The sequence below is a fragment of the Anopheles coluzzii genome, chromosome 3, assembly GCF_943734685.1.
Source record: "Anopheles coluzzii chromosome 3, AcolN3, whole genome shotgun sequence".
NCBI lineage: Eukaryota > Metazoa > Arthropoda > Insecta > Diptera > Culicidae > Anopheles > Anopheles coluzzii.
The window spans coordinates 22,216,202-22,236,998 of NC_064671.1; the positions used below are offsets into that span (position 1 = coordinate 22,216,202).

Here is a 20,797-nt window from a genome sequence, read left to right on the forward strand (position 1 = left end):
AGGCACCAGACAGAAAAAAAGTAGGTGCGACCTCGAGACACAGGACGGCCTTGCGCACGCACTGAACCCCTTTTCTGCCGCCGACACTCAACATCTCGATCGCAGCCTCCGGCCGGGGCTACATGCAGCGTTTGTCTAGTTTTCTCGTCCACTTCGGGTGAGTGCTAATAGAGATAAGCGCGTCCCCGCCGACAGTCAGTTCCTGGAAGTTGGCCTAAACACACACAAATGTCTTTCCATCATTTCATAAACCCTGAATTTTGTTGCTGTTAGAACCGGTAGCGATGGGTAAGTTTCTTCTAACCCTCCCGCCACCAGTGATGATGATTTCCCACTAATAGACATCACAAACAGTCGGTTGCCGGTCGGTGGGTCCCTGATGTCTTGCCGTCTGATAGCAGCGGTAGAAAGAACTTTCCATTCGGCCCCGTTTTCTCAGAATGCGATGAGAAGAACATGCAGCCAAACACGGAAGCCATTTCCGGGGAGGCTGCGAAGCCCTGTTGGAGCTGTTGTAGTGATGTTCATGTAAAAAACGAGCTCCAAACCGTTTTAAGGGACCCGGAAACATACCGCACCACCTACCTTTGATAGGCTCACGGATGCAGGAACCTCATCATTTACTCTCATCAAATCACGCCTCAATTAAGCTACCGAAAAGGGAGGCATCTTCATTATGCACGAAAGCCTGCCGGGCTACATGCATTGAACCCGGCGCCCAAACCCTTTCCAACGTTTGGATGCTGGCGTGAGGTAGAGATTAGAGCTCCAACATCAAGTGGCATGTCTCCCGGCCAACACGTTAGTAAATGACACATCATTAGCACTCGCAACGCGTTGTTGCCAAATGAGGATGGGTTTTGGAGCTCCACAATATCATCAAAATCGCCCCTCCAGGACTCCAGGAACCGGTAATCAAACAATTCTAGCAAATAGATTAAGCCTCCGTAAACGGAAGGCCCGGCTGTTCGGAATACATTAAAGTTACCGTATGTGTATGTCTACTTTCTTGCAAACTATGAATATTTACATCGTGTTTACTATCAAGTCAAGTTAATCGTGGCATATTAATCATACTTGTGCAATGTGCTCAAGCAGCCATGTCTGGTTTTGTTTTGTTGCTTTTTTTTGCAATGTTCATTCTCCATTTTTCATTCTATTTCTGTCGTTTTTTTTTTTCGTGTGTGTGTGCGTTAATGCTGCCTCTGCCTTACATTACCCATGGTTCGCAAAACGTAACAACATTCCACGACATGACCTGTCACTCAAAACGAACACACACACACTCGCGGACAGAGAAACAACCATCTGCTTTTACTTGCGTCTAGGTCGTTCGGCCGACACTCAACCGCGAGGGGGACGATCGAGGGGGGCAAATACGCCAAGATAGCGATACGAACGAGTTCCAACGGAAAAGGTCAAGCTGGCCTATGCGGCGCGGTGCGTGCCGGCGCTCGGCGCATTAAAAAGCGATACAACAAAACATAAAACAATATCTGCAAAGACCAAAACGGATAAACCTTTGCCGCTGCTGCTGATCCCCGGTCGTCCATCGTCCAGGCGAGCGGTAGCTAAAAGCTCACCGAAGCAATTACAACGATAGCCATCGTGGTCGTCGCAAGGGGCAAGTTCAGAGATCGCATACCCCTTTTTGTTTTTTTAATCCCCCTCTCTCTCAATCTCTCTCTCTCTGTCTCACTCATTTTTGCAGTGCGAAAACCCGCCCAACAACGCTGTTTTGGTGGTCCCCGGGGAAGATGCTACACAACAAGAGGAGTGGAGCGAGTAGGAAGGCACAACACCGCCGTATCAACATCGTTCATCACTCCGCACAAACGTTACATACTAAATATTTATTTATTTCTGTCACCCCCGGCGCTTGCCACGCCATGTCGCAACGGAAAACCGTCGGAGGGGAGCTAGCTGATGGTAGCATCATAAATTTTCACCGAACCATGCGTTGCGGTAGAGGCGTGCGAACACAGATCGCCCCCCGATCGCTTGTTGAAGCACTTTTTTTTGTTTGCTTCCACAGACCCCTTGATGGTCTCTCTTCCCATGCCAGCTGATCCGCGGCTAAGCCAGCGGTTCCAACACGCGATCATAACATACTCAAGACCGACACACACGCACAATTTGAGCGTGTTGCAGAGTGGTTGGAGTTTTAGCGAAGGAAGAAAAAAAAACGCAAAGGCAATATAAATGAATCTATGATGCGGTGCGTCTACGTCTACCGGTGGATGCGCTCACAGACGCGCAAAAAATAAGAGGCAAAGGGGGGGGGGGGAAGAAGAAACAACTGTATTACAAACTGTCCTGTCCTGGCTTCACCCCAAACCCTCCGCAACGCTTTGTTTCATACCAGATGCATGATCATAAATTCATATTTTTGCGAAATTCAAACGTTACGATCGTTATCGGGTAGCAATGTAACGTATGATACGGTGTGCGATGTTCATCAGATTGCGGGTGATCGTACACAACAAAAAAACATCCAGCCAGTGTCCAAAACGGAGCTTCCAACCCGGCACGGCACGTTCGAAAGCCATCGCACAAACCGTAGTTTTCCATTGCCAGTTCTTATCTCGAATCAAACAAGGCTTTTTTTTCTTGTTTTGTTAAAATAGCAACAAATAACACAAGAAAAAGAACTTACCGAGGCTAGCCGTCATGGCTTCGATGTCTTTGGGCTTCCGCTTCCGGGGCCGGCCCTTCTGGCGCGGCTGCTGCGGCAGCCCGGTGACGCCGTGCGGTGGGTAGTAGGTGGCCGGGTTCAGCTTGCCGCCGCTCGTCGTCGAGTCGCTCGGGCTGAGCGGGGCGACCGGCGAGGTACCGTACTGGCTCTGGTAAGGACACTGCATCGGCATCCCCGGTAGCCCCGGGGTGGTGGCCGCCTCCAGCGGTAGCTCAATGTGTGATCTGGAAGGGCGGGGGAAAATGGGAAGCAAATTTTGATCAAGCTCAGCGGAAGGCTGGAAACGTAAGCCAACACGGCTACTTACCGACAGAAGACGGCCGAGTCCCGTATCGTGTAGTGGTCGCCCTTGTTCAGCGGCGTGTTGCAGACAGCGCAGGAGAAGCAGCGTATGTGGAATACCAGATGCCGGGCGCGCATCACCAGCTCGGAGGAACTGATCGACGCCAAACACTTGGAGCACCGTCGCGAACCGAATACCCTGGAATCCCCGGGAAAGAGAGAAAAACGCGTTATTAAGTGAAACCGATCATGATCGTTATGCAGCAGCCCCGCTCTTTTTCCCATCTCATCGGTCACATTCTCCGGGAACGCTTCCGATTCGTCGCACCAGCCATAGACGCCAGCCATACCGTCCCATTAATCTTTCATAATGCCTCCGGAGGGCAGACTCACATTACGCGACAACAAGTGTCCCGCCGAACCGGGTGGCCACCGGCGTCGAACGGTGGGTACGATTTTCCCAGAATTTCTGTTACATCGCAAGGCAGAGGAAAACCTTCGTTCCAGTTCGGTGAAAAGCGGGAACGTTCGAAATTTATGTTGTAGGCGGTATGCTACAATTTTTCGTGCTACATCGTGCACCGCCGGTTGGATGCCGTTGGAAGCCCGTTCTTGCTTTTAATCATATTCTTTCGGCTCGTTTCCTCATTTGACTAACGTGCGTGTGTTTGTGTGTGTGTGTGTGTGTGTGTGTGTGTGTGTGTGTGTGTGTGTGTGTGTGTGTTTGTGTGTGTGTGAGTGTGTGTCAGTGTTAGGGCATCACTTGCACGACCAGATCGCTTCCATCGATGCACGACGAGGCTTGTCATGTGCAGGGACCCAGAACTAAAGCCCGTCGACGGCGGGCAACACATGAGTTATGACATGGTTTGCTTGGGCATGGAAATTTTGGGCGTTCACAGAATGTGTACGAGGGCAGTGATGTAGCAGAAGATGGCGGTACCAGTTTTATGATCGGGGAAATATTATCATTATTATTTGGAATATGAAGATAAACGAGATTTTTAAAGCACATGAGCTCTCGTTTCATGCCCTTCGTTGCGAACGTTTGACGTTCATTTTTACAGTCCGTAAACAGTCTGTTTGTTTACCAACGTTATTGGGCATTTGTTGGTAACGTTGCCAGTGACAATTCAGAGTTAAAAAAAAGAAGCCCAAACCCATCATAAACCCTGTGTCACCCTGCCGTGTGTGGATTGCTCTCTCGGAAGAAAAAACAAAAAATCGCTGACCCCGCCAGAAAGCTTGCCCGTCGGTCGGTCGCCCGGCGCTGCTGGATACCGCGTTTTATGAGTGAAATTTTATTCCAAAGTTTATGTTTTCCTGAGCCCACCACCTCTACCACGCGGCTCGGTGCGTATCTACCACCACTTGCTGGCGCGCCGAATCGTCCCGACTCTCCGGCCCGGGGTGCGCACCGCAGACAGCTCAGCTGACCGTTTGGCGAGCAGCGGGTGTCTCGTCACGCTGGGGATGCTGATTTTATGATCTTATGATTTAATCTATATTCCTATAAAATTGCCCACCACCGTCCGCATCCACCGCGCGTTTGCTTCGGACGCATCGAAGTAGTCCGATCGGTTTACCAGCAGCGGCAGCGACTCCTTAACGACCGCTCCGGTGCACCTGCAGCGTGTGTGTGTGTGTGCGTACCGACGGACCACGCCGCCTGGGTGGATTCACCAATTGGACACAAAATGACATGCAACATTCCACATCCCGTTTCCCGAGGTTTGTGATCTTCGCCCCCGTTGACATGAATTAACAGGCAAAAGAGGCGTTTGCGCCGCTTCCCGCTTTGCCGCTCCGATCTGTAAACTGATCGCCGATCGTCTCGACTCGCCAACTCGCATCCCCCTAAAATGCATTTCGCTTGTTCCATGCGGTGTAAGTGCACTCTCTGGCATAAACAGCTACCCACAGGCCGTAGTTTGAATATGCTAAAGAGGGTTCACCATTTAAAACGGGAAGGGGGGAGGGGGAGAGGTACAGATATTCATAAATAGAGACATAAAATATTGGGTTTTACTGTTATCGCTCGCTGGCTCTTTAGCAAGCTTATATGGGGTATTTAATGTTTTGTTTGTGGATCGTAAAAATTTCAATAATATCGCAAAGCCTCGCGCGGGTGAGGGTTGCGCAAAAAAGAGCACGACAACTGTCCAGAAGAGCAGTGAAACCTAAATCAGAAGGCCCCATGTTGCCCCGGACGGGCAGAGCCGAGAACGAGAATGGAGAGAGAGAGCTTAAAAACACCAGTGAAAGATTGTGACGATCGTTCAACAGTACACGCGAGATCGCGGATCTCTGGATGCTACGTTGAAGGAAGCCAAGCAAAAGGAACAGCCGGTAACGTACGCACTACGTCTACCTTTATCCCAAATTTATCCATCACCTGCTGGGAGTCGAGCATTCGTTTACGATCTTTCGTAACCAGTCCCGCTCACTCTCTTTCGCTCCGTTCCGTTTGCACCGTTCAACTCGAATGCAAATGGAACGGTTACCCCGCCGAGGGCCAGCGCCAATTCTGCGCAAGCTCCCGCAGATGCGTCAACGACTTTGGGGACAGCGAACGGCGTGCGAATACATTCACCGGGTTCATAACTCATAACTGCTCCCAGGCGCGGAATTCGATCCGCGTCGGGAGCTTCCTGCCGGACCACACGCGGCAGAGGGGAGGAGGAAGGAGTAGGATCCGGAAAAAGGGAATTCCCGCTGCTGCTGCTGGCCCTCGCTGGGAAACTCAACCTGATGGCTAACAAATTCGCTTATTTACGGCCTTGTGACCTGCTGTCTTGGGGGAACTGTGGGGGCCTGTGGTCCACACGGTTTCTCTCGCCAAGCTGGTAGTGACCCAAAGATTCCTATCTTACCCCATTCCTCTCTCACCCCAAAAAGACTGCCGCATTGAACCTGCTCGATGATGCTCAATCTTGATGACAAAGGTGACTGATTTAGTGGTGAGACCTACGAGGGTGCCTAGACCTCGGACGATGGGAATGAGCGTTTTCCCTTGTTGGCAGAGTAACATGTGGCCAGCAACGCGTTTCATTCATAAATCTGCCAGTCGACCAATCTGAAGTCGGCTACAAGATACACTTTGGGGAGGTAGTAAGCCGTTGTGACCCGATTCGCTAATTCAGGGCCAAGAATAGAACATCTGTGGCAAAGCGAATTTGCCGAGTCGTTGTGGCAGAAACCAAGATATTGAGATGCTGACAAATAGTCCCTATTGCTGTAAGGTTCTGAGAAGTTCGGTTCTTCTACTGCTCAAGGACTTCTACTCGGCTAGTTGGCAAGACAAAATGAACGGAAATTGCCTGATTAATATCCACGAAATTGTCACCAAGCAAACCGATTCGATACGTCCCACTCATTGTGCAAGCGAAACCTTGTTAATCATGTGTCTAAACGGCTCATAATTGCATTTGCTACAGCCGATAACTAGCGGAACACTTCCAAATGACTAGATCCAACACTGCAGCCCCTGAAAAATTGCCATCCATATATCACTCAAGCTACCGATCGGTTAAGTAGCATCATTATGCGTACCACCGCTCAACGCGTGGATCCGATCGCATGACTCCATCTTTGGGGGAGCCATTTGTTTGTCTAACTAATTCACTCCTCGACCGAACCGAGACACCTACAACCTCTAATGCCAGCTTCCAGTGTCCACACCGGCCCACTGAACAGAGACCGAAAGAGAAAGATAAAATGGCCCACGCCATGAAGCTGTAAACATTCACAGTTAATGTCGATCGTTTGGAGTCGCTCTCGCTCGGACAAGACGTGCACGTAAACCCGCTGTCTTGAGAAGTGAGTCACCCAGACCCCAACGTGAGTGACAGTTTTGCATTTTTCCGGTTTTTGTCCTCCCTCTCCGTACCATTGCGGTTCGTTTGCATTAATTCATTCCGAGAAAATAATAATAAGGTGATAATCTACGCGGGCCAAGACCGGGACGGCCAAGATAAGCGTGATCATCGTCGCTGTCGACTCGTCGCTCCCATCCCAAAACGTGCCATCGCCCAAATTACGATAGTGCGAGCGCTCCCGGAACGAGCATCGCCGGTACGTTTATCATCCTTGATAGGACAAATGACGGTTGATTAAATTATTGACCTTCGGGCAGCACGGGAACGCTTGCTCGATATATATTAAGCTTTGACACTTTATCGATCGGGCCCCAACCGGAGCGTCGTGCGTAGCGTCGCAGTGCTGCCGCAGAAACTCGCCGAAACGCCCAAAGTGCAACGCACGGCCGGGGCACGGTGTTATAAATCGGTCGGTGTCGGGGGGGAAAATTAATTGACCCACTTAGCACCGCACAGAACGGTAGGAAGCACCGCGAGGAAGCGGTTCCGTGTGCATTCGGGTGGTGCACGATGCAGTGCCCTAACAGAGCCATTTACTTTCCCAAAAGCTCCAGCAACGGAAGGTACAGAAAAACAGACCGACAAAAAAAAACCCCCCACAACCGATTACCACCAACGACTGGTGAGCTGAAACAAGAGCAGGAAAGGAACCTGAGAGACAGTTGAGAGGAAAAAAAAACAACGAAATCCCCCGCCATACATTCGGTGTGCGCCATCGGTCACCTTTCCACGGGTTTGCTCGCTCGCCTCTTGCCCCAGACCCTGCCAAGAAGCCATTTCTCGTTTGCGTTCTTATCTTTATTAAAAGCTCAGCATACAAATGAGTAGTATCGCGCTGTCCTCGTATATTTCGCTGATGATCGCTCTTGGTAGTCGCCTTTTCTTGTGCCCCTTTTTGTTAATCTGTCCACTTGTGGTCAGCAGGTTTTTTTTTACGTTTGGAAGGGTATTTAGACTTGTGGGGCAATGTGATGGGAAGAAAAACGAAACTTACTTCGCGCGCTCGTAACATCGCTTCATGTGAATGGTGCAGGAAGTACAGAGAGCAAAAAAAAAACAGTGTGAGTGGTTGCGTTCCACATCTCCCGTAGGATTCTGAGTGAATGCGATTTTTGCTGTTGCTGTTGTCTCCTCCGACTCGTGTGATTCGTCGTTGTTCACTCTTGTCTTATTCAAATTTTTCAAATATTCATAAATTACTCGTTGATTAAATAAAATTAACATTTAATTTGCATAATTTTTCAATTTTCAGCTCTTTTCCTCACTCTTATGAGTCTCAGCGTGTGTGTGTGTCGGTGTTTTGTTTACGTATTTGTTTGTTTTTCTTCTTTTGCTCCTCTATTTCAATTTTTCCATGGTTCTACGCGTTTGTATCTGTATGTTCATCCCTTTTTTTGGGGGGAATTCTCACTCAAAATTCACACTCACGAATGCAAGGTGGCAAAAGGTGTGGGCTCTGTTCTTGGCAGACGTTTTTTTTTTTTACATTCATTTTTGGGCTGCTCCCGTTTCATGCTGTTTTGACTAGCACACAGCCACTCGCGGCGGAAAGCTGTCAAAATCAGTTTCATTCGACCGGGATTATGATGATACGCTTACGTACGAAAGGGAAGCGGCGTGGAAATTGGAAAGGATGGAATGGGGAAAGGCGATCAAGATTAATCGATTTTCGGAATCGTGGGCCGTCGACTTGAATTGATTAAGTTTTTATCTTAAACACAGAACAAGAAACAAAAGTGAACCCAATCGCGTAAATACAAGAAGAAGGATACAGCAACAGGTATGAGAACTTGTTCGAATGCGCCCCAAAACATTGAGCTCAGTTCCGGCTGTCTTCGCCGTGTAGCTGTGTCTCCCCCTTCATTTACCTTATTGTTTTCATTGCCCTCATTTGCGCAGCGTGTGGTAAACATACCGTCATCACATCATCCCGCCTACCAGTCGCGCCTGCAGTTGCATTTGCATTTTGCACATCATATTTTGACAGCGTTCGGCGCAACGTTGGCTTCCACGGCGTCTGCGTAATTTTTTTCCGCGGAAACTGCACCCAACACACACAGATTTTGCGCCCGAGTGCATCTATATGCGCCCGACGACTGGATGGTTCTGAGGGAAGGGCTTTTCCGAGGAATTCCGGCCGCATTGTTGACGGGCTGTTACGCATACGCCCGTGGCTTGACGTCAATTTTTCGGCTAAATTAACATTCACAATCGGTAGCGTTTCGGGGCCTGTGAGGCGCATTTTTCGGTAGTTTGCCGACAAAATTCCACGGAAGCGCCCGTGTCTGCGATTTCCCGCCGGGCCGGGAACTCATTTGCATGGTTGGAATGGTTTAAAATGAGCGCGGGAAATTTTGTGGAGCATTTGAAACGAAACAAAAGGGAGCATGTTGCACGCATTCATTCAACATTTCGTAACAATTGTTAAATATTTGAAACATGGTTTGCTTGATAAAATCTTGAACCCTTTAAGTTTATTAAATTATATCTTCATTCATGGAAATTTTGATGATACATGCCTTGCATTAGGATACTTTGAATGAATGATTTTCGATAAAATTGAGTCCTTTTTGAAGGTTTTTGCAAAAATTGAGTTCAACAAACTATGATAAACCATAATCAACCTGGGGCGTGAAAAAAGAAACATCTTTCGCACATCTTGGATCAGAAAACCGCCATCAGCATGCAGTTCCAGCCAGTTCCAGACAAGCCTTCCAGATGATCCCAGCAAGAATGCGCCAGCGCCAACGTCTCGCGCCCAACGGAATGGAATGGCAGTTTTATTTGTTATTCGGATGAAAAATTTGCTCTGATTCCCAGAACACGACATTAAATCCATCTCGCACCGCGTCAACCCGATGGCACCCAAGCGCCAAAAAGGGTTTTATGAGGGGTTTGGTTTTCACGGCTTGTTTTCATGTGGAGCGTTTTTTTTTTTATTTGTTTGGGTGCTTGTTGCTCTTCTCCGTTTTTTTTAAAATGATTTATAAGCTGCACATGTCACCGTTTTCGTAGGAAACAGTTTTGCTGCAAAGTTGTCTTTATTCCTCTCTTTTTGGTTTTGCTTGGTTTAATTTCCTTGTGTTTTACATATTGTTTGTAGTTTTCCTCCAGCGTCCCTTGGTTTTTGTCCCCCATCGCTTCGGCACTGTGGAAACTGCATCGATGCAATTTTTTCAACGATATATTATCCCCTCCCTGGCACAGTATCAAGCCCCCCCTCCCGAGACGATTGTGATTGGTCGAACGCACCAAGCGATTGTGCCAAGCCCACGATGCACGATCCCGAGCGGATCAAATTTCCGTCCGACGCTACATATAACCGCAAATGCGTACACGGGCTCAAGACACATCGCTCAAGACGGGCCCCAAAAACAGCAAACTTCTCCACATTACCGTGAGGAAATTTATCATTCCCCCGGACCTACCACCGGCGCACACCATCTTCCAGTGTGTCCAATGGGCTTCCTCAGCCTCAGAGACAGGGTGCAGGGTGGCGAACTGTAAAATATGATATCTAAATTGAGATATCCGTAAATCATGTACCCGTTCACGGAAGACGAATGTCTCGGGTACGGCCATTCATCATAATCCCATTCCCTGGCAGAGAATGAGGATGGCAAGAGAGGAAGGGAAATGGATTCGTTCCGGTTTCGGAACACCCTGCCGTACGGGGCCAGATGCGGCAGAGGCGGCAGCGTTGGTGGTGCAGGTGGACGCGTTAAGGCGACAAACGGTTTTTGGTGGCAAGATTTGAACCTGCTTAAGACACGATCCATCCAAAGCGACCGAAACAAGCTTGTACATACAAGCCGCTTTTTCCGCGAGGCTTTCAGCGTGCGAGGCCTCTGCTGGATGTACTTGCCCGAGCGCTCAGGTCCATCTTTAACCTGACTGACTGACGGACAGAATGGCCGCCAGTCTGGTTGGCGCAGTTATAGCTACAGCTTCATGAGTTTTCCTCCCGCTCTGCTCCAACGTATTTTTCTCTTATTCACTACTCGCCGTACGAGGAATGATTTATTTGTCGTAAATTTAAGCTTTATGACTTTCGGAAATGTGCCCAAGATGCGTTTAAATGCTCGCACAACATTTAGACTTGGTTGGTTGGTTGGCTGGTGCGGGAAACGCCGTTTACGCGGTCTTAAGTAAGTTGGGTTGCTTCGTGCGTTCTACACTGCCGAGAGAGACACATACACACACTAGAGGATGCAAACTACAAAAAAAGATCGTTTAGTATGAGTTTTACTTCAGCTTGTGCTATTTGATCTTTAAATTTATCGTCCGCAGAAGCCTCATTACGTGGATTTATAGGATAGAGTTCATGAAGCTACGCTCTTTACGATCATATTTTTCCCTCCAGCCTTACGTTCAATTACTTCACAAAAAAACCCTTATAAATGCACATCAAGTTCTGGTTGATCAATTGACATAAATGCATCAGTGAGGAAAAAAGAAGATCCAAACTAGATGCGCATTCACACTTCCTTGCAAAAAAAAAAGCACCACCATTCACCAAATATCGTCCCCAATGTTCCGTGACCGTATTGGCCGCAAGCCAATTGACCAGTCGTGCCGTGAATCACTGCTTTACGATGACACAGACGTAAATTCATATTCGCGAAAACACAAACGTCCAGAATTTATGGTACAATGCATGACGCGAGCGCGCGCGCGTACACTCTCGTTTACGACCACTAAATGGCCTATGAATAGCTTTTATTGCACTGCCAAAGTCACATGCGTTTGTTCGTGAGGCATACGAAACACACAAACAACAGTTGCGCGCCGATACGCTTCATCAGCCGACGCGGGTAGAACTTGAAGCTTTTAAAAGAAGGATGATGCATCCGCACAAGGATGTACGCCGGAATTGTGGTACAGGTGTAAATCACCAAGAGAGCTGGCTACTCCTTCCAAGGTCTCACCACACAGCTACAGCAAATCGCATCGGAATCAGAAACGCGACAGATTTTAGCGAGATTCTACCTCACGCCTGAAGTCATCCTGTGGAGGATATAAATCTTTTCCTGGTGTTTTTGTTTGCTTGCTCGTGAAAAAAAATACAGCCTGACCTCATAAAAATGATGTTCTCATGCGTGTGAATGCTCCAACGTTGTAACAAAATCCCACTCGAGCGTGTGTTACAAGATCATATGTTGTTGGATCGTCTTGACATCTCCCACAGCTTTGTGATACAAACACAATTCCCGGAACGAAAGCCTAAACCCAAACGCCTAAACGGGCCCCCAGAAGGGCTCTGGAAGAAAGGGCCTCAGTTTCGCTGGGTGCGAGAATTCCCAAGGGCACTTTATCACTGGACGCTGCTTTCGCTATCGTTACCCAATCTACAAAACAATCTAACACCAAGTGGAGTGTCCCCTCCCGAAACAAAACGAAAAAAACGCACTATTTGTGTATCTGTTCCCCAAACGGAGCCAGCAATGCTCTGTATCTATGTGGTTGATTTCCGAGGTTGCTGTAGAGATCACTCACGCGCAATAATAACCGTAAATTATTTCCCTAAACGATTCCTCGGCCCACCGGACCGAGCAGGTATTATACACCGGGCGTACGCTATGGACCACATCGATCTTGGCAGAGAGAAGAAGTGGCAGACCGAGGCCTCGCTAGGCCTCTAGACACGCGCGTCCGAACACAAATCACCATTAGCAGCGTTGTATGCGGTCCACCAAACCTGCCAGAAGGAAGGAACAAGCTTCCAGCCGAAGTTGAACGCACGGGCAAGGGAGAGCGCGCGCCCGAGAGAGAGAGAGAGAGAGAGAGAGGGTGCGCACGAGAGAAAGATCTAAAATTAAGATATTTTTTTATTGATTTTCTTATAAAACGATAATAAAAAAGCTACAGAATCTCTTCCCGCAGGGGCACAGGTTTTCACCAACCACGATGGCTGTAAGGGTGGTTTGGGCCAGGGGAGCAAGAAACACCAGAGAATGGAAAGCGCCCGCGATGGTGTAGACCGATAGCGATGATATCTGTCGCACCGGCCAACAAACCGGGGCCGAGGTACTCGGGGAGGTTGCTGTTTCTTGAGCTGCTGTTGCTGCTGCTGCTTCTGATGGGAAACTGATAAACGCTAAACAACTCACTAAAACGACACAAACCCCGCACACAAGGCAAGGTATGATCGGCCCCGATGTTTGGGAGCTCCGGGTGTGACACAGCGAAGATGGGTCGAACACGACAGAAACGAGGCCCATGTTGCTGTCGTCCCCGACGGGTCCCCGTGGAACAAGCATTTCGTGGTGAACCTGCCACAGGCAGAGGTTTGCAGAGAGCAAGCAAGGCCCCCAAATGTCACACGCCGCACCACTGGCGTCGATATAAAAATGAACGCTATATTGAATTATAAATTAGCTTTATTGAATCATTCCGTTCTAATGCAGATGGCGCATATTTGGTGGCCGGTTGGAAATCGGAGAAGATACTCAATCGGTTTGATAGTCTGTTTGGTAACGGATACCTGATTCGCGCCCGCATTTACACCAGGAGTCACATCCAGCTGAACCATAATGTCGTCACGTAATAGTAGCGTTTACAATTCCCATAGGTGAACACGAATTTCCCAACGTGTCTCGGTCTCGGGACTTCTTCCCCCGGCAGTTCATCCCCCCTGTTTGTATCAATTCAGCAACTTGGACGGTAAAATGTCTGATTTACGATCCAAAACCCCGCACCACGAGATAGGTACGAGAACCTGCATCACCGATGGCCGCACGATGTCGTAGAGACGTAGACGGACTCGTTTTCTTTCGCTCCTGTCAGCCTGTCGACGAGCCGCTTTAATTTATTGGGTGATTCTCTTGGTTCACTGCCACCTTTCTTCTCCCGGTGGCCGGTACCGTACCAGGCCCCCGAGTCTCGCTTCCAGATCGTTACTGCACGATTGCCCGTGCGCAAAGGAGGTGGAAATGCGATACGATTTGATAAAGGGTTTTGTGGACCCCCTCTTCTACCCCTTACCTCGCCACAGCGAAAATGGCAAGGTCGTTGTCAACTTAACACATCCCGGAGGAGGCTATGGAAGAAAATTCCAATCGTGACTCAAAAAACGGGACCACTGATCTCCACCAACACATCACATCCGACATCAAAACCGCAGCACTGGGGACGTGAACGTCCATAGGATGAGAGTTTTATGCGTCACCAAAGCTGCGCGTGATACGGTTTGCCCGTATCGCGCGCGAAGATCTGCCCGATCCTGGTGCCCGAAGCGTGTAATAAAAAACACCGCCGCCGCACTGCAGCAAGGATAACCGACTCGGATCTCGCGGAGCAATAATCAGCCCAACGGATGCGAATGCCCGAAAACCCGGCAGCAGCATAAATCATACTTTTTAGATCCTCGTAATCTCTGAACGAGCTGCAGCGCGATATGCTTGTAAAATCTGCATCGCACAACGCGCTCACCGTTGGCAGTGAGCGCCAATGGAGAAGGTCTCCTTTTTTCCTCTCGCTGGAGACATCATCGGCCGCCGCAAACGGATCGTAACGGATGATATATATTTACACGTGTTTGTATTACTTTTTGCGTACTTGTACAACGGTTTTAAAAACAAGATGATCTGGCCCCGGGTACCTGTACCTGTACTGCTATCCGACACAGGCACACCGGGGAACCTACCGGGGTAGTAGCGATAAGGATCTAACCCGCGGCCGCAAGATATCCGATTACGATTTCACAAAACTATCGTTCGCAGCGGCGCCGTTACTACGCGTATCGCGGCACAGTTGCACCACAGGGTAGAAAGGACACTGACACAAAGCCTATATGTGGTACGCCCACAGGGGTATCCCCAGTGGGCCTCCTCCTTCGTTCGCTGGCAGGTATGCACCATCGTCCGCATTTATGGAGTGCAGTTTATGGTCTCTGCGGGCGAAACGTGCTGATTATGCAAATGCAAACCAAGCCGCGCGCATCCTCGGGAGTGAAATGGTGCGTCAGCACGGTCGCGAACAAAACCCACTGCGCCGAGATGGGCATTATGAATGATGGTCCAAATACGTCCGGCAGTCGTAAAACTTCTACCGGCTATAAAATTGTGGACGTTACAGCGGTCCGGGAGACAGTTCTTGCCTATCCGGTTTTGTAAAGCGGGAGGGAAAAAACAAACAATCTTCTTTCAGTTTTGAACGGCGCACAAGGTTATGAAGGGGAATCAAAACGCACAAATACGATACATATTGAACAAATCTATTGAGCGTTCCGAAATAACGTTCCCCTTGGTGGCGAGGCATAGCCTGCGGCTGTTTCAAACATCAACCGAACATTGTCGTTATCGTAACCACACTCGGTAACACTTTCCCGCTTCCCAAACTCATCCTTTTCATACCATTCCCATACGATATCGATGAGTCCTTTCCGCAGTCAAGCTGGCCGGGAGTACCGTGCACCAATAGCAAAAAAAAAACCTTTTCCACGCCAAGCCATGCGTGACAGTGTTTATCCTTAAACAAATACCGTAATTATCGAATTTATTCAATCGACCCCTTGAGATCGACGGCCGAACGGTTCGTCGCATGGCGTATTGAAAGCGTACACCGGAGCTGTTGGGCAATGGTCGTATGCACACCCGTTGCAGCATATTCACAAGGCAGCGACCCCCCAGCGAGCGGGCTCAACGCTGGACGGAAGTGGGAACCGGAACCAAACCCCTCATTGCTTGCAGCAGGCTGACTCAGATCTCATCCCTCGCGGACAAACCCACAAACAATGGATTACAATAACAGGAAAATATGTTTTGCTTTCCAACAGGCTTCCAACACATCGAATCGGGTTGTTTGCAACCGTGTCCGTGTTTGTGCCATCCCCTCTGGAAGTAATTGAGATATAGCATAAACAAGCGACGCTCCGGCGATACCGGCGCATTATCTCAGCGGGGGCTCCCGAAAGCACCGGGCCTTAACCCTCCAGGTCACGGGGCCAAACCTTTTTTTTGGACCGGGATCTGAGAAGGAGCCGGGCGAATCCTACCGAGCAAAACTGGGCGGGAAACGCGTCTCGGTGTGCGGTGCCATGCGACAAACACCCTGCAATGCTGCTACAAAGCATTGCAGGGACCGCCAAGGGCTGGGAAATCTCTCCGTGGTCATGTAGTCTGCCATAGGTAGTCTATTGCCTGAGGCGTTCGGTTTTCAAGCACCGTAAAACAGGCCTGCCTGCGAAACACTGAGCTCCGCCCGAATTCGAAACGCGCCCAGCACTTCCCAGGGCTACCCAATCGTCGTCTTCGTTCTTTCGTTTGCTGGAAGTTTGGCACAGTTGAAGCACAAAAGGTTGACAAACAGCTTTTTTTTGGGAATTGAAACCTACACACAAGGGTCAACAAGCGACCTATTTCCCCATTCCCATTCAAGCGAGTGTCACATCGTTCGTATGCTGTGCCGCTTTAAAAATGGCCAAAAGGGTTTAACCTCATCTTAACCGAATCGGTCCGAAACATCGCCGCTGTGTGCGAAAAAAGGCCTAAAGAAGTGATAACTCTTAGTCACCATTAATGACTGGTAATGAGATTCACGTCAATAATTCTCCCGCTCGCGGTCCAAAATGGACATTTTTACCCCGAAAGATTTCGCTACCAAGATAAGGCCGGATTGGCGAGATTCGGAACATATCGCCTCACATTCCCAGCTATGGTAGTAATCCTATAAATTCTAATGCACATCAGAGGCTGGCATATTTTTCTTAACCCCCGGGAGCGTCCTGGGCTCCCGAGGCAAATCAAACGGCATACACGCAGAACACACCGATCCCGTACGATCATTTGAATAAATTTCCGATTTATCCAAAGCCCACCAGCCTGACACTGCGGTGGTAGACCGTCGCATCTCAAACGGCAGCAGCAGGAGCAGCAGCGCCGAACAAACCGCGACAGCAACCGAAAGGAGTGAAGCCATTTCCTGTCAACGCCTAATCTTCGAACACTAATCTCTACTTTGCGCGCGCTGTTGAACGATGTCCGCTAAACTTCCTTCTTTTTTTTGGGAAGGGAGCAAGCAATCGACCGGTATGGACCTTATCGGACCACCGGATCATTCGGACTCGGTGCGTTTGGAATGTGTTTTGGTGGGTTTTTTAAAATAAAGTCACTCGGGCTGCGGCAGGAGTGATCCGTGCACGGTGCGGCAAGGTTATAGAATTGAATCATCAATTAATGACACGCTGATGTACGATGCGTCGATTCCTGCCGGCCTTATCCTGCATGCCGATCGTCGATACTTATGGCAGATTCGGTCGTACATTTATCACGAGCTATGATGCCTCTCTCCCGTATCTTAATGTAGCATGAATATCGTGTGAAAATTTATAAGATTGGATTTGTTTTCGGGAGGGATTATGAGGACACACTGTCAGATTCTGAAATAGGTTAGATACGAAACTGCTAATGGAGCACACAGCTCTTCTAGATGATGGTTTTATCAGATTCGTTCAACATTAATTTAGTTTTAATACACGAGATTTAAAATAATAGCCACGCCGATATATTTTGACTATCAAGATACGACGACCTTATTACGAGATTTTTTTTTCACAAATCTTCTCATCCTTTTTTCATGTTGAACCCTTCAAACATTCTCACCACTAAACGCAGCCCAGCGAGCAAGCATCCAACTGCTACAAATCGTACAGTTTGTCGCGCATAATCGTAACTGTCATTAAATTAGCACAATATTCTTCAAACACACATATACACACACACACCACACTCCAAAAGACACCGCTAGCCGGGGCCGGTTTTGTAACGGCCGTGGCTTAGGCCTCCACCGGAGCCGACTAATCTCACTCGCGGGCGGTGATTTGATCCAATCTTTATAGGTCTAATAAAACTTAACCAGCCCATTTACCGACGCCGATGATCTTCAGCGAACATCTTGTACTCGGCCCTCCACAAAAAAATAATACAGCAACCTCCCGTCACGAACCTTAACCACCCGACGTGCCCGACCTGTGGGACGTTGGGAAGGCGCCAGCTTGAAAGGGGGCATATATTGTTAAAGCTGGCCAAACAAAAAGTCTCACCGAGTCTGGGATCGCTCCAGCAACCTGGATGAATGGGTGGAACGGACACTGTATATAGCATACCACAAGTTGGATAGTATTCTAAAGCGGCCAGATGCAATACATCCTCGCATCATAAAGCGCTGGGAGATGGGTCTTATAAAATATGGTCCCCGACAGAATTGAGGCATGCCGATAGCGCGACAATGACCCGCCGATCGATTGGATCCCGAAGCGGGCCCAGATCTTTGCATAATTTACAACACACAAACTGCTTTCCATCGCTACGATCGATAGGGATTGCTTCGTGAGTCGGTCTCCCATCGCTGGTAGCTAACCATGGCAGTTGGGCTGATTCTTGTAAAACTCTTGTCACCACGAGGTACACAGCCCATGTTCTTCGGTTGGTTCGTTTACTTCTCCCGTGCCCTTTTATTAAGTTGTCAACTCTCGACGTAGCTGAAGTTAAGTTCTCCTTCTCGTGTTTCTTGCATCGATACGTACAGGTGATGCCTTGCCAACAGATCGTTTGGATAGGCCTTGTACGAGGAGTCTTGCAAAAAAAAACGATCGGAACAACAGCACAAAACACCTGACGGAGTGTTTCAATTAATTATGGAGCCGGTGTACCGTGAAATGTGATGATGAAGCAAAAGTGGAACTATTTTAGGACTAAACTGTCACCGGTGAGAATTCTAACACAGGCCCAATATCCTGCCCAGTATTTTTGTTGTTGTGCAATGGCAATGTATCATGAAGGAAGTTTTCGATCTAATGATGATTTATTTATTGATACAAGGAAATGTTTCATGCCTACAAACACAAGCACAACAAACAATCCTAAAGCAAACATCGTGGTATAATATACCTGAGAATGTTTACACCTTTGCCAAGATATGTTTCCTCCAGCGACCTGCTTTTATTGTTCCTTTGGATCACTTCCCTTCGACGATGACAACGACGAGTGCGCGCGGATTGAAGTTGACATCGTTTTTTTGATTGCACCGGCAAAAAACCCGATGTGGTGGTTGCGATGACATGCAAAACAACGACGACTTGTGTCTTTCATAGCCAGCTGCTCGGCTTCACACAGAAACCCACACTTCGGAGTGTCCTTCCCTGCACACCCTCCTTTCACTCCCAACATCAAGATACCTTCTTATCAACCTGTCATCGTCGTCAGAGTAATAGCCCCGTGGTCATCCAGTAACGGTCAGCCGGTTGGCGCGGTCGTACTCGTGTCGCGGGCTTCGTTGGTTCACATTTTGACAGAAAAATCAATCATATCGAAAAATGTCGCCCAACTCATTTATCATCCGTACACCCGGTCGTTTTCTGAGGACCGAAGAGACGTCACCGAGACGGAAGAGAGTTGGTACAAAAAGGGGAAATTGAATCAATGCTTGCATGGATAAATCTGCACCATCGATTTCAGGCGTCATGAGATGGTTTCGAATCTTGAAGGTGTTTTTTTTTTCACGGTAAGTCTGCTTTTTACCATTATTATGACATCAATCTCATTGGAAGTGAGGTACGCAGACAACCGACAGCCGAGTACATCTTAAAGCTGTTAAAAGGCCATGAATCACACAGCTGATATGGTCGGAGTGCGTGCACAGAAGTATTCATCATCACCCTCTGGCACCAATCTGAAGCGGTACGATCGCGCTTCGTACTGGCACGATCTCGTTTCCCATTAACTTGGCGAACATCTTCATTTTACGTATTGGAACCGAACGAACGGGCGAAGATCGACTCCGTTTTGCTGCGCAAAATAAAAGCAAGATGTCATTTCCTCTTAGAAGTTATGACGTTCGGGCTTTTAATGGTGCAAGATGGTTCAAGTTTTACGAGCAAAGTGCTTCAATCTCAAGAAGTGCTTTAAACCGTCGACATTAAGATACTTTGCTCGAAGATTAACTAGCAGGAAGCGTTGAGATGAATTGATTTGCTAAAACGCAACGCCAGAAGACGGAATAGTTGCTAGTCGCTGGAAATAGCACTGCCTAGAACGTTTGAAGCCCCATCATCACACCACATGCGTGAGCCAACTCCGCAACCGCGCACCTGGAAAGCAATCACCCATGGGCGCTCAAGGCGCTCGGGCACGCATAAAGTACCTCTCTCCCCAAGCCTTTTTTTTATAAATGCTTGCATGTTTTACGCAAGATTAACATCTAAGCGGATAGCAACCGCCGCGGGACAGACTACCAGGAACTCCCCTTCACGTCACTCACGCAGGCCTCCTGTTATGCTTCACGGCGGAGCTGACAAGTTCGGGCGCGCGCTTCCAAAAAGTGTATAAAATTTACTGCCACACTCAAATGACTAGGTTTGTGGGCTGTCCATCATGTGTGTGTCCTCTGATCCGTAAGGGTGCATCGCATCGAAGGACGACCTCCAGCGGGCTGCGTGTGCTGTGGTATCCTCTCGAGCGGCTCGAAAGCCACCAAGCGTCCACCTGCGACGAAATGGATCGGTTTTGTGTTTCAGGTCTTACAGGTTCTTGAGCTCACTGTTGACAAGTCACGAGAACGTTTTGGGCAAACACACACACACACACATAGGGCGCCGTTTGTTGCCAATGAAGCATTGTCTTAAACGTCTGGATGAAAGGTACTTTCAAATACTAAAATTATTTGCTGGAGTTTTTGAGTTTCTGACTTACTTTTAAAATTTTAATGAAGACAGCCTACAGCTCCAAGGAACCTTAAACATCCTCTCTCTCGATTATATGACTGCTGCACCACACCACTGACCACAAGACGCTACATTTATTGATACGGCCACAATGGACAGACCGCGGAATAACAAATATCATAAATGGGAAACCCAAAAACGGAAAAAAGCCCATCCAGCCCGCTTCGCAGCCCTTCGGGGCATATCCGTCCAGTGCGCCCGGGCGCCACGTGCAGTTTGTGG

The 20,797-nt window shown here is 48.6% G+C and overlaps 1 protein-coding gene across 1 annotated transcript in view; it reads right to left on the reverse strand.

Annotated features, from left to right (window-relative positions):
* The window catches only part of LOC120957717 (protein apterous), a 73,649-nt gene that overhangs the window by 9,813 nt on the left and 43,039 nt on the right, over positions 1-20,797 (reverse strand). Inside the window, exons 5-6 of the mRNA XM_040380059.2 lie at positions 3,003-3,176; positions 2,657-2,919 (exon numbers count right to left, since the gene is read on the reverse strand). Coding sequence (XP_040235993.2) covers positions 2,657-2,919; positions 3,003-3,176 — 437 coding nt within the window. The remainder of the gene's footprint in view (positions 1-2,656; positions 2,920-3,002; positions 3,177-20,797) is intronic.